The sequence below is a fragment of the Hydra vulgaris genome, chromosome 01, assembly GCF_038396675.1.
Source record: "Hydra vulgaris chromosome 01, alternate assembly HydraT2T_AEP".
Classification (NCBI taxonomy): domain Eukaryota; kingdom Metazoa; phylum Cnidaria; class Hydrozoa; order Anthoathecata; family Hydridae; genus Hydra; species Hydra vulgaris.
Window position 1 is genome coordinate 37,610,129 of NC_088920.1, and position 14,872 is coordinate 37,625,000.

Consider the following 14,872-nt stretch of genomic DNA (forward strand, 5'->3'; position numbering starts at 1 on the left):
AAAAAAATTTTTTATTTTTAATAGAATAGCCACGGTATGGAATCGTCTTCTTCTGTCTGTCGTGCTATCTACATCAGTGAAAATATTTAAAAATCGATCAAACAAATATATTGAAAGCGAATATAAAGTCACCGGCTGATATAGAGCATGCTTATTACACACTCTCGTTTAACATTATAAACATTTAAATCATTTTAATTGTTATTTCGCTAAATTTTAGCAATAAATAGTTATTAATATTATTATTATTATCTAAACATGTATTGTAAAAATAGTAAATGTAAAGATTATTAAAAAATTAAAAAAAAACTCTGTTTCTAAAAATATTTACATTTAAATATTTGTGCTAAAAATACCTTTCTAAATATGTGTGTCTGCCTGTGTGTGTATGTATGTATGTATGTATGTATATATATATATATATATATATATATATATATATATATATATATATATATATATATATATATATATATATATATATATATATATATATATATATATATACTAGTGACTAGGGCCCCCGGCCCTGACTAAAAATGAGACTTTTTTCAAACACAGCCCTAGCTAAGCTATAACATTTAGCAGGGATTGATAGTCGGGGCTAGAAAAAAATTACAATACTTTATATATTATAATTTTATACTTACATTTACTATTTATTAAATACTGCCATACATTTATATATTTTCAAACTCTAATTTCCTTCCAACAAGATTGCAAGTAACCACTATTAAGTTATGAGTTACAATAAAATAGAGAATAAGTAAAAATACTATGAAATGGTTAGACTTAAAAAGTTGTAGGTTGTATATAAAAGAAAACATGAAGATGGCTAATAGTTATAAGGTTTTTTTGATGTGCAAGGAAAAAAAATAGACTAATAAAAGTTTTTATAGCATAAAGGGATAGATACGGTAAAAGAATGCAACTTGCTGAATAAAAAACAAGCAAGAATGAGTTTTGGTTTATCGTAATAGAGATGATAGCTTATTTTAGCATTGATCATGATTGTATTTGTAGAAAAAAGAAAAAATGCAGCCTTACAACAATGGAAGAGTGGCTCAAGCTTGGCAGATAAAGCAGGTCTAATTTTTTTCCCTAAAGCTAAAAACGCTACTACAGATTAGGAGGCTACTTAATTGTGGTTATAACCCTCTCTCAACCATATAACTCCAAAACACAAAAACCTTGAAAACCAAGGCTGCTGTGCAGAGAAACAAGTTGAGCGCAATACTACAAGAGAAATGGTGGGAATCGAACCCAGTACCTCTCTCTTATGACTCAAGTGCTCTATTACTACACCACAACCACATTACATTTACAATGTGCTCATGACTTTGTCTGAGAGTAAGAGGGTTGTTATTCATCAATATAGGAATACCAACATTATTGCAAAAAAATTTTGTCAAGACAAGAGTATAAAGTTGAGTTGTCAACATATAGAGCCACTTTAGATGTTAAATTTTCATGACGATTTTAGGGTAGTTGGAGAGGTCAAAGTGTTTTCTAGAGTTTTTAAAAATTGGAATCACTTATTTAGCACTTTTAAAAAATTAAATATTATCAAATATTATATGATTAGTAAGATTAAATGTTAGACTTACTTTAGTTAATGACATTGTTGAAAACTAACCAAAAGTCTCTAGAACCTAACATCTGATATAAGATACAAGACTTAGTAAACTGAGAATAACAGAGCTTATCATCAGACAGAATCTTTTTAAATTGGCTTCTTGGAATAATAAAAAGCCATTTTTTCTTAAGAGTGATGTTCTTGTAAAAAAGATGAAATAAATGATTAATAAAGCAACTCCCCAAGATGGTGAAAAATATGGAGTAGAATGAGGTTTCACTTAAACTTGAAGAGTAGAAATAAAAGCTTCCAAACTTTTACTCCAGAAGGAATAAAAGCTTCTAAGATGTGCTTTATGCATACATATTATGGACATAAACATATATATATTTGCTATTTATTTAGATGCTGGCATACAATATCCTTTCATATTTATATAAACTTATATATTTATATTTATATGGTGTAGTATTTGCTGAAAGAAAAGATGATCATGATGATGGTAATGATGATTATGATGGTCATATTGATCATAATGATGTTTATATATACATATATATGCAAAACATAACATAAATTTTGAATAAAAAAATTATACTTTAGGATGTGTAAATGTTTATGCAGCCCCAGTCATAAACCTGGCCCCGACTATATTTAATCAAACTTGGCCCTGGCCCCAGTCAAATATCAACCCCTGTCATTTACATATATATATATATATATATATATATATATATATATATATATATATATATATATATATATATATATATATATATATATATATATATATATATATATATATATATCTGTGTGTGTGTGTATGAATACATATATGTGTGTGTATACTTGTGTATTTAGAGATTTTTCCCTCCTCACTCTCTAAATACACAAGTTTTACTAATAAAAATTTTATTAACAATAAATAAAAAAATTTAGAAAAAAAAAACAAGAATATCAAATTACTAGGTTTTCCCAACAACGTGATGCAAGACCTTTCTTTAGTCTAACTATCCATTTGCCACCATTTTTATTTGCTTTATCCTAAAAAAAAATTGGTTTTATAATTATTAGATTCTATATCACTAAATAAAACTATTTGTTAAAGAACACATATTCTTGATAATATAAAATATAATAGTAATAAAAATATGAAAGATTTAGATATGAAGTAAAACATTTTTTATTTGCAGAACATTAACATGGAAATACTGTGCAAACTTAATAGATATTATTTCAAACTAAATCAAATTACAGGATTTTTATTATCTCAAATTAATGCAAAATTACAGGATGCTACTTAACCTACTAAATATTTCCAAACTTACTAGTAGAGTGGATCAAACTTCCAAGTAGACTTACAAACTTGCAAGTAAACAAACTCTTATTTTTTTTAAATTGAAAAAATACATTTATTTAAATCAAGTATTTAAAAAAAAAAATGGTAAAAAAAAATTTTCTACAATGAAAAAAAAAATGTAACTATATAGAGATTCCAAGTTTTTATTTGAAAATTATAAAAAATAACTAAAAATATAAATAATTTTTTTGCACTGTTATTAATAAAAAAAATATATTAATGATTCTATTCTTTAATACAAATCTGTGTTTAAGTAATATTTAATTATATCTTCAATAAATTTATTTATTATTGAAATTACAAATATAAATTAAAATTTTTTATTTGATATTATTTCCATATATTTATTTCTAATTATAACAAAACTGTTTTTTTATTGTGAAGCTGAAATGAAGTTTGATCTGCAGAAAAATTTTGTTCTTGTATACTGAATGTTGATGGTTCTGAATTACATAGTTAAAATTCAAAGTGTTTTTAACTCACAAACCTAACTTTATTATATATAGGAATGTTATATCATATATATTACCATACAAAAAATTGGGAGTTATTAGGATTTCAAAAATTAGGCAAGCCAAACCTAATTTTATCACAACTTGATAAAAGAAACACTGTTTAGTAACATAATTTAAATAACATAAATTTAGTTAACATAATTTTAGTTTTGATTTTCTGAGCAGTGTTTCTGGGACACCCTAAAAAGTAACTGTTTTAGTCTTTTGTGCAATTTGTAAGCAGCAGATATCATTTTCTTCTTTTTTTTAACATGAAGGGAATGAATTCTAAAGAACTGATGTTTGAGGAAAAAAGCTAGACGAATAAGAATTTATGGAACACTTAGGAAAAGTCACAGTTAAAGGAAGAGACTTAATTTAATGACAAGTAAAACAAGAATGAATTTTATTAGATGGCACAAGAGACGCTAGCTCATTAGAGCAGGGTCCAATATATAGTATTTATAGAAAAGAGAAAGAGAACCAACATTATGACGATGTGACAATGGTTGAAGGTTGGCTGCAAGCGCAGATCCAACTATGTTTGCATTGGTTTTTTGCACATTGTCAAAAAAAGAAAGGGAGTCATTCGAAGACCCGCTCCAGATATGTAGTACTCTATATAAGAAATATTTGATATTTATAGAGATAAAAGATTAAAATATAGAATAAGAAAGTGGCAAACATGATAAAGTGATGGGACCTTATTAGCAGATGCTAATTTTGCAATGGATTTGATATTTGTTTCCAAGAAAGATTGGATATGGTTTCCAAGAAAGATGATATATGGTTTCCAAGAAAGATTGAAAGTAAGAGTTAATCCTAGAAGATAAAGGGTAGATGACTCAGCAAGTACATTATGATTCATAAATATAGAAAAATCTAGATTGTTGCGATACCAATTAGTTGAAAAAAATTGATTTTGATCTTAGTTAAAGTTCACCAACCACTGAGAGCCACATGCTGTACCAGAAGTGAGATTTTTCAACCTCAAATGCCCCCTCTAAGAAATCAGAGAGTGTTGGCTTTTTATCAAGACAAGAATAAATGGCAGTATCATCAACAAACAATGTTACCATAGATGTGAGAATTTCTAGGAGATGAAAGAGTGCTGTCTGTTGAGGACAACTTTTATACTATGATTGGTAAGGAAGAATTTAATATAAGTCTTAAAGATGTTACCTGATACACTGTAAGAAGAAAGCTTATAGAGAAGACCAGCATACCAAACTTTATCAAAGGCTTTAGAAATGTCAATAGCCTTAACCTCTACACACCTATATAATGCACAATAAAACTCATCAGTGATTGCCGTTAACATATCAGCAGTAGAACAAGAAGATCGAAATCCATATTGATGATCTGAAAGTAAGTTATTAGATTCAAGATAAGAGATTAAGTGTTGTTAATTAAAGACTCAAAAACCTTGCTTATGATAGGAAGAAGACTAATAGGATGGTAGTTTGATCGGTCTTCAGAAATTTTGAAAATAGAAATAATAGATTTGCTTTCCAGCAGGCTGGAAAATAAGACTGATAAGCACTTGTTAAATAGTTTTGAAAGTATAGATGACAGCTGCGGAGAACACTTCTGCAAGACTATAACAGGTATGTTGTCCGTACTAAAAGCTGTATAAGAATCTAAGCAGGAAATTACTTTAGATACAAAAGCTGGAGTGATACAAATTTCTAGCAATGGATTAACTTATTTTTCAGTTATATCAGGTAGGTTGTGATTTGAGGAATTAAGAGATAAAATTGATGAAAAGTTCTTAGCAAACAACTCAGTTTTGTCTTTAGGTGAGATAACAAAATCTGAACCATGCAAGAGAGGAGGAATAACAGATTTGCTCTTATTATAGACACCGTTAAAGACTCTCCAGAAGCCTCTGGAGCCTAATATTTGAGATGAAATGCAAGATTTCATGACCTGAGAATAGCGGGGTTTGAAATTAGATAAAACATTTTTTTTAATGATTTCTAGCAAAAGTAAATAGACATCTGTTTTTTGGAAAATTGTTTTTGCGATCAATAATGAAGTAATGGTTACAATTGGAAATTGAAGCACAATAAGAGGAAAACCATGTACAAGAGTGAGACAAGACTTGGAATTCTTGGACTTATTCTTGCCATCAGATATTAACTTTTAAAACTTAAATTTTTTCTAAATATATAGTATGATATTAAACTTTAAACAGCATAATGCTGCATATGCAAATCTTGCAACAAATGAGCAACATAATAATAAAAATAAACAACACAGATCGTTCTTTCATGTAACTAATAAAAAATCGTAATTCATATATCTAATAAAAAGTGAACGAAATTGAATGATAATAAACAAGAACATTTCCCTTAAAATTTGCTTTCCCCCTATAACAAAGGAAGGATCATTTCTCATTTAAATATATATATATTTTTTAATATATGTTGTTGTTTTTTATTAATTCTGATTCACTCCCAACAAGGCTGCAAGCAACCACTATTAAGTTGGAAGTTAATAGAAAAAAAAGAATTGAGTTATAGAGCATGGAAACAGTTGATAGAAGACTTGAAATGTTGTAGGTTGTATGAGTCAGGAAAACATGAAAATGGGAAAGAGTTCCAAAGGGTTGAAGTGTAGGGAAAAAAACTAGACAAATAAAATAAAATAAAAACTAGACAAATAAAAGTTTTTAGTGCATGCAAGGACAGATACAGAAAAAGAATGAGACTTTGCTGATGATGAATTAAGTTAGAATAGGTTTTAGTTGATAGAACTTGAGATAATACCTCCTTTGAGCAGTAACCATGATAGTATTTATAGAAAAGAGATAGATGCAACTTTAGGGAGAGATACTCAAATTTGGCAGATAGAGTTGGTTCAACTTCATTTACAATGCGTTAATGTACCTTGTCTAGAAGAGAAAGAGCATCAAGAACTAGCCCAACAGTATTCCATACATGACAACAGTATTCCATACAGGGACGAATAAGAGATTTGTAGAGGTAGAGAATGGATCAGGAGAGAGAAAATGACAAGCACACTAGAGAGAAACAACCTTGGTAATTTAGCAATCGATGCTAGTTTAATTTAGCAATCAATTGTATATATGGTTTCCATGAAAGATCAAAAGTAAATGATAATTGTAGAAGATGTAAAGAAGAAAACTCAGTGAGAAAGTTGCCATTCATTATTAAAGGAATGTCAACGGTACTGTGATAGTTGTTTGCAGTAAATAACTGAGTTTTGTTAGAGTTGAAATTTATAAGCCACTGTGAGCCTCAATCTGTTACAGAAGTGAGATCAGATTCAAGATTGGAAGTCAGCTGTGGAGCGAGAGGATTGAAAACCGAATTGATTTTCTGAAAGCAAGTTGTTTAACTCAAGATGTAGGGCTTGAAATAAGTGCCAGACATCGGACATTATCTGGCACTTAAGTAGCCTCCTCATCTGTAGTGGCCTTCTTGGCCTTGAGGATGTAAATAACAAAAAAAAAAAAAAAAAAAAAAAAACTTGTCGCTTAAAATTTTCGCTATTAAAAGTGTATAAAATTAATTCTAGAAAAAGTTTGAAAAGATTTATAAAAAAATACATATTTATATAAATGTAATTACATATAATATTTTTTGATAATTTCAATAAAATTGGTTAATTGTAAACATTATAATTAATCTGTTCCTTTATTTAATAAAGTATTAAGTAAACTTAATAATTTATGTATTTAACATATTTACATAGTAATTTATGCATTTAATAATTTTGCATTTTTATTATACATTTTTATTATATATTTAATTATGTATTTAGTAATTACATTATTCATGTATTTAATATATTTACATAATAATTTATGTATTTAATAATTTACAAAGCATTTCGCATAGTATAGTAATTTTTAAAAAACGTAATATAAATATATTTTTCTTTTCAAACTTCAGTTTTCTGAGCTTAGATTTTTTCTTTTTCTTTAGGATTTTCTTTTTGTTAGATAATTTATCTTACAAATTTTCTTTTTATTTTTCAGGACATTTTGAAACACCTAGAGTTGTCAAAAGAAATTGTGTGGTCAAGTTGTAAAAACAAAATATTTCATGCATGGTCAGGAATGGCGTTTGATCGCACTTTTTTAATTTTTATTGGACATGTCCGGCAAACTTGAGTCTTTATCGGACAAATTGTCCAGTACAAAATTCGTTTTTTTGAGCCCTGAAGATGAGATGCAAAAAATTTGTTTATCAAAGACTTAAAGACCTTGCTAATAACAGAAAGAAGACTGATCAGACGATACTTGAAGAGGTCAGAATGTTCGCTGGAGTTTTTGAAAATTGGAACCACAGATGCCATTTTCCACCCGAATGGAAAACAAGACTTAGTCAAGCCTTTATTAAATAGTTTAGAGAATTAAAGAGAGCTCTGGAGAACAATTTTGTGAGACTATGACAGTAATGTTGTCTGGACCACAAGCAGTAGAAAGTTTAATTGAGATATGACTTTAGCAACGGAAGCTAGAGTGATTTGAAAATCTAACAATGGGTTAACCTGTTTAATTGGAATGGAAGGAAGAGAAAGGCCATAAGATTCAAGAGCCGCATTAGAAGAAAAGTTCTTTGCAAATAGTTCTGCCTTATCCTTGGGAGAGGTAATAAGATTAGTCCCATGAATGAGTGATGGAATGTTAGACCTACTTTTGTTAACGACGCTGTTGAAGATTTTCCAAAAGTCTCTAGAGCCTAACTTCTGAGATAAGATATAAGATTTAGTGAACTGAGAATAATGGAGCTTAGCATATGACAGCATCTTTTAACATCAATTTCTTGCAATAATAAATAGCTATTTGTTCTCAAGAGAGTTATTCTTTTGAGAAAGATGAAAAAAATGATTACAATTAGATATAGCAGTTGCACAAGAGAGTGAAAACCATGGAGTAGAATGAGGCTTGACTTGGAGCCGAAGAGAAGGAACTTTTTTTTTGTGTACATCTTTTAAACTTTTATCTAAATTGCTAGTTAAAGGTTTTAAGAAATTTTGATATTTTCACAAACTTTATTTATGCTGATTCACAACAATTATTGTTTTCCAGGTTACTGTTAACTCATGCTCAGATAGAAAATAAAAATAAAATGGAGCAGTAAACTTTTCTTAAAAAATTTTTTCAAGAGGAACACTTCTAAACAAAGATAACTTAAAATAAATTTGTTATGATTTATAGAATGCTATTTCTCTACGACAATCGTTCTATATCATAAAAAAAAATATTATCTTTAACATGAACACTAATAAAAAGTTGAAAGAACACTAATAAGAAGTTGAAAGAACACTAATAAGAAGTTGAAAGAACATTAATAAGAAGTTGAAAGAACACTAATAAGAAGTTGAAAGAACACTAGTAAGAAGTTAAAAGAACTCTAATTACTTTAACAACTCAGAAGTTTTGAAAATCTTTAAAAAAAGCTTTATTGAAAAAACTCGTAATAAAACTATAGTCACCTCCCACATTGGTCTAATTCCATATTTAAAAAGATGAATGTCACTGTGACCAGTTAACTCACCAGGACGAACCATGTGTAAGTAGTAAGCCCAAAATTGCTCAACCTAAAAAAAGAAAAAATGTGTATATATTATTTTAGGACCAATTTGATTTTTTTTGCCTTAATTTGATTTGCAAACCAAGTGCTGCATCTTGTTCAGAAAAATATTTTTCAGAAAAATATTGATCCTAACTCTAAAAATATTGATTTATCAGATAAACCAAAAATGTACACAATAAAAACAAAAAAACGTTATATTAACAATCAAAGTTTTTTGCATACAACATTGATGCTCATTAATTATCAATTTAATTTGACATTCAACTCATAAATGAAGTGGTTCAAAAAAAAAAAAAAAAATGAATTAAAAGCTTTTTGCACTTCAAAATAAAATATTTAAATTTTAAACTAAATTTTTTTTCAATACAAGTTCAAATTTTTTTTTTAATACAAGTATACATCAGGTTTTGTCATGCTTAATAATGTATTAAACATACATGATCACATTAAATAAAAAGTTAGATAAGCATGATCATGATAAAAAGCAACCTAAAAAAGCAATCAAGGCATTTTTCAAAAAAAAGCAATCAAGGCATTTTTCAAACAACAAATTTCAGATGATTTTTATAATTTTTAATATTGTTAATTTTTCAAATTGAAAAAAAAAAAGTTTAGTAATGACTGTAAATAATTTATTTTTGAAGGTTAAAAAGAGGTATTTCGAAAAACCCTGACAGTCATCAAGTGCACTGTTTTGCACAACAAGAATGTAAATTATTTTTTTTTGCAGATAGTTGGACCTGCACTTGCATAAAAATAGTTGGATCTGCACTTGCAGCTAACCTTCAGCCATTGTCACATCGTTGTAATGTTGCTTCTCTTTCTTGTTTCTTAAAAACTATAATACATTCAATTCAAAAGCCTCATCCTTTTACTGTGACTGTTCCTAAATGCTCCAAAAATTCTTATTCATCTAGTTTTTTTCCTCGAACATCAGTTCTTTAGAAATCGCTTCCTTCTTCTTGTTTTCCTGATTTATATAACTTTTACGATCTTTTAAGTTGCCTGTTAATCGTTATCTTGCCCTTTAAATTCTATCTTTTCTATTCCAGTAACTTCTAACTCTAACAGTGGTTGCTTGCAGCCTTGTAGGAAGTGAAAATGTTAAAAAAAAAAAAAGGTAATAATAATTATTCTATTTACTTTTTAATTTATTTTAGTTAATCTCATGTATTTACTTACATTTTGTTGTTGTAATAAACCACAATTTGTTTACTTCTACATATTTTGTTTCTACAGTCTTTTATTATTTCTTTATTATTTTATTTATTATTTATTTCTATATTATTTTTATCATTTCTTTTTATTATTTTATTACTTTGTGTATATAAGTGTTTTATTATTTCTATTTCTTTGATATTTAATTAAAAATTTTTAAAAGCATTCACTTTAAAACTTTAATGAGTGATTAAGTTAAATATTTTTGCATTTTTTATTCAAATTCTAAATTTAAATTTAAAAAAAAAAGTATTATTTGAAATAATGAATAACTGATTAAAATAATAATGCAAAAGATTTACAACTTAAGTTATCAAAAAAAAAATTACAAACAAATAAACACACATTTTTAATCAAAAAACCTTAAGTGCCACCAATTAAATTTCCATCCCAAATCAGAAGTACCGCTAAAATCATTAAAAAATTTTCAAAAGTGATAAAGGATATACTAGAGCAAACTTACAGATGCAAAGGCTCCAATAAGTTTTATACTGTCTTCATACTTTTGAGTAACTGGTTGTTTCCCATGACTTTTACGTGAGAACCATAAACAGTAACAATCCTGTAAACGATGCTCACCATTTTCAATGACAGGTTCATCAGGAAAAACATACTAAATGAAAATAATTTAAAAAATAAAAAACAATTTAATTTTACGGAAAATAAATAAAAATAAACAATTATCAAGACTAGACAACCTATATTAATATTAATATTAATATATATATATATATATATATATATATATATATATATATACATATATATATATATATATATATATATATATATATATATATATATATATATATATATATATATATATATATATATATATATATATATATATATATATATATATATATATATATATATATGTATATATCAGGGCAACAAATTGTTTTTATTAAATAAACGTTAACATTTGTATAAACATTAACATATATGTCAAATAATGGAGTTTTATTTTCAAATAATTTTTTTATTCAAATTATCTTTTATCAAATTATAAAGGAAATTTATTTTCACTTTTATTCTAGTTAATGAATTATTAGATATATCAAAATACTTATTGAATTTATTCAATTTTTTATCATTTCAATACAATATTTCATGCATTTGCAAAGTGTGTGCAAATTAAAGGCCATTTTCCACAAGATAAAAAAAATTGCATAAAGTGAATCTTTTGGTCACAAGTTTTTTCCTCATGTATTGTATTTTTTTAGAATGTTAAAGAAAATAAATGCTAACTTCTCATTGAAACACTTTTGTTGAAAAAACTGTTACGGCACAAAGGAATAGATAGTTCAACTATGAAAGAAGATAAACCTTCTTGTGAAGTGAAACTTTTGGAATTGGCAGCATTAGTAAATTCATCTTTATTTGATAAATTTGCTAATACTTGCCAATTTTTAGGGTGAGTTCTAAGTAAATAAGAACATCAAGTTGAGCCTTTTGTTTATTGTTTTTGATGTTCACTGTTGTTGTTGCCATTTAAAAAAAATAATGCGGTAGTGGTGTAGTAGTAAAACACTCGCTTCATAAGCGAGAGGTTCCAAGTTCGATCCCCACCACGTCACTGGTAGTACTGCACTAAACTTGTTTCTCCGCGCAGTGGCCTTGTTCGTCAAGGTTCGTGTTTCGGAGTTATAGAGTTGAGAGAGGTTATAACCACTATTAAGTAGCCTCCTCATCTGTAGTGGCCTTCTCGGCTTTGAGGAGGTGAATAACAAATAAAAAATAAAAAATAATGTGCTTTAGCTTTTTTTTACTGTTGACTTAACATGATATACTATTTAAATAGTATCAATAATATTTAAATATTATTATTATATTATACCAATCATATTTAAATTTTTAAATATGATTGGTTTTTGCTACAATATAAAAATAAATAAATAATCATTTAAAAAAATTTTGAGCAAATGCAAACATTTGTTTAAATAAAAGTAAAGAAATGTGATGTTCCTTTTTCTGTCTTTTTTTTAACAAACGTTCGCACATTTGTCAATTTGTTGCGCCCTGTATATATATATATATATATATATATATATATATATATATATATATATATATATATATTTATGTATGTATGTATGTATGTATGTATGTATGTATGTATGTATGTATGTATGTATGTATGTATGTATGTATGTATGTATGTATATATATATATATATATATATGTATGTATGTATGTATGTATATATATATATATATATATATATATATATATATATATATATATATATATATATATATATATATATATATATATATATATGTATATATATATATATATATTAGGGTGAAGCATAAAACATTAAAGTCAATAAAAAAAATACCATAAAAATTTCTCTGGTTCTTTTTGATATATTTATTAAATTATTAATTGTTCCCAGCAGTCCAAAATTACGAAAATTTCTAGGGGGATAGGGTCACTTACAAATATTTCAAAGATATCTTAAGGGTTATTTTTGTAGCCTGATATATCTAATTTTAGATTATACTTTGTTTTATTGCAAAAGATGATGGAAATGGTCAGCCCTACCCATTTAAATACATGCTGTGTATATTTGGGAGGTGGATAGGTGGGTGATGGGAGGATTAAATTCATAAATTTTTATCTACATATTTTAAATAAAAAATATTTGTATTTATTTTTTAAAGAAAGGTTATTTTAAGTTTTCAACCGAGATTTTTTTTCTGTTGCTTGAAATTTTAGACGATGATCAGCAACAACCAGTAAATTAGCTTGGTTATCTTCTTTGTTTCTGAAAGTTTCAATGAAGTCTTGACCAAGTTTAATAGCACATTCTGCACTGTCATTTTAAACAAGAAGACTAGTGACATAATTTTTAAATCTAATATAAATCAAAAATGTTTCCAGTTTGATTAATTGATTTTCAGCCATTCTGTCTCTTGTAATGTTATTTTAAATAAATAAAATAAAAACCAATTGGCAGAACTAACTAAATCTTCAATTTTTTTTTTTTTTTATTGTCAGTAAAAATTTTGGTACTTAGTTTTCTCATCTTATAACTGGTAGGCTTTTCTGTTTGATCTAATCGAAGAGCTAATTTATGTAGCTGATCTACAGGTAAACATTTATCAGCAAGGCACATAACCAAAAACATAAACAAATCTTTCATTTAAATACCAATTGTGTTTTTTAAGTGACTTCAGTACGGCTTCTGCTGGTTTAAGACTGAATTCAGAACATTGTATCATTTCATTAATAGCTTTTAGCTAAAGAAGGTGCTATGGCAGGAATAGAAGCTTTAATAAACCATGGAACATAAAATAGTACTGTAAATGAAGCAATTTCATGAATGAGGATTCACTCTTGCAATGATATTATATTCAAACATAAGCTAGTGAATTGCGGCTAAAGAAGGTCGTATGTTAAATAATAAACTCCCATGCCATAAACCTGGCATGATGCGAAGCCATTGGAAATCTAAAGTGAAAATTTTTTACTTTGCCACCTAACCAAAGAACTGCTAATTGTATAAAATACTTGTCATTTCTTCAAAACGCATCATTGTCAAGGCAATTTTGAAAGAATGTTAATGATTTAGAAGCCTTAATTAAAAAAAAAAAACTTTATTATTCAAACTTATAATCAAACACATTAATCTAATTAGAACAATTAAACCAACCTGCTTTTCCAAAAAAGATACAATTTTTTTTTCTGAGTCAAATCTCTTTAGGTTATTATAATTTATCTTCTTTTCTTTTAAGCCTTTTAAATAACCCAGTCTTTGGTCCACTTGTTTTACCACCAGTAAGAACACTTGAAAAGTGCTGAAATATATTTATTTCAAATCATTAAACTAAATTTTAATAATAAGGTAAATCATTTAATTTATAGAGAAATATTCACAAATATATAAATAAATATAAAAATATTTTATGATTTTTTCAATATTTACCTTTATATGTAATTCATAGACGTGATGACGACAAGCCATCTAAAGCAAAGCTTTTCCTCTCCACTGTTCAATTAGAGTACAGACTCCTTTCAGCTAACCAGTATTTGTGACTGTGATGTCAAAGGACAGACAATCAACACAGTCAAATAGCTCCCAGTCTTTTAAAAAAATTTTTTAATGCGCTTCCAAGAGACTGAGCAGTGCTGAGTCTTTTGGACATTACTTGGACTACCTTTCACAATTAAAATACCGAAAAGTTGGGATTCTGAAAGATCTGGTGAACTGATAAGCACAGCTACTCTTTCAACTTTTTAATTATCAAGTTCTTTTATTTCTACCATAATTTTCAAGTCAAAATGCAATACTTTTACCCTTAGCCAATATAATAAAGTTGTCTTTAATTTTAAAAGGAAGTATTACTTATACTTAATTTCTGTCTCAAAATACTTCGTTTAGAAATAGAAAAATCATCTGTCATTCCAGCACTGTTATTTATAAAAGAAGCAAAAGTTGCAATCAGTGCAGTAGAACTTATTCCATATCGTGATGCTGTTGGAGCTAAATCTTTTTCTATATCTTTTTGGAACAATAAGAGAAACAGCATTATATTTTTTTAATTTTTCTAGAAGGCTGTAGATACTGTTCATCTTGGTCACTATCTAAAATATTTAAAATTTTTATTGTGTTTTTCAATTTCTCAGTAACCAACTCTTTCTATT

General features: G+C 27.1%; 1 protein-coding gene across 1 annotated transcript in view; it reads right to left on the reverse strand.

Annotated features, from left to right (window-relative positions):
- LOC101238393 (eukaryotic translation initiation factor 4E type 2) overlaps positions 1 to 14,872 on the reverse strand; it is a 145,719-nt gene that overhangs the window by 19,841 nt on the left and 111,006 nt on the right. Inside the window, exons 5-7 of the mRNA XM_065788084.1 lie at positions 10,682 to 10,831; positions 8,900 to 9,004; positions 2,543 to 2,620 (exon numbers count right to left, since the gene is read on the reverse strand). Coding sequence (XP_065644156.1) covers positions 2,543 to 2,620; positions 8,900 to 9,004; positions 10,682 to 10,831 — 333 coding nt within the window. The remainder of the gene's footprint in view (positions 1 to 2,542; positions 2,621 to 8,899; positions 9,005 to 10,681; positions 10,832 to 14,872) is intronic.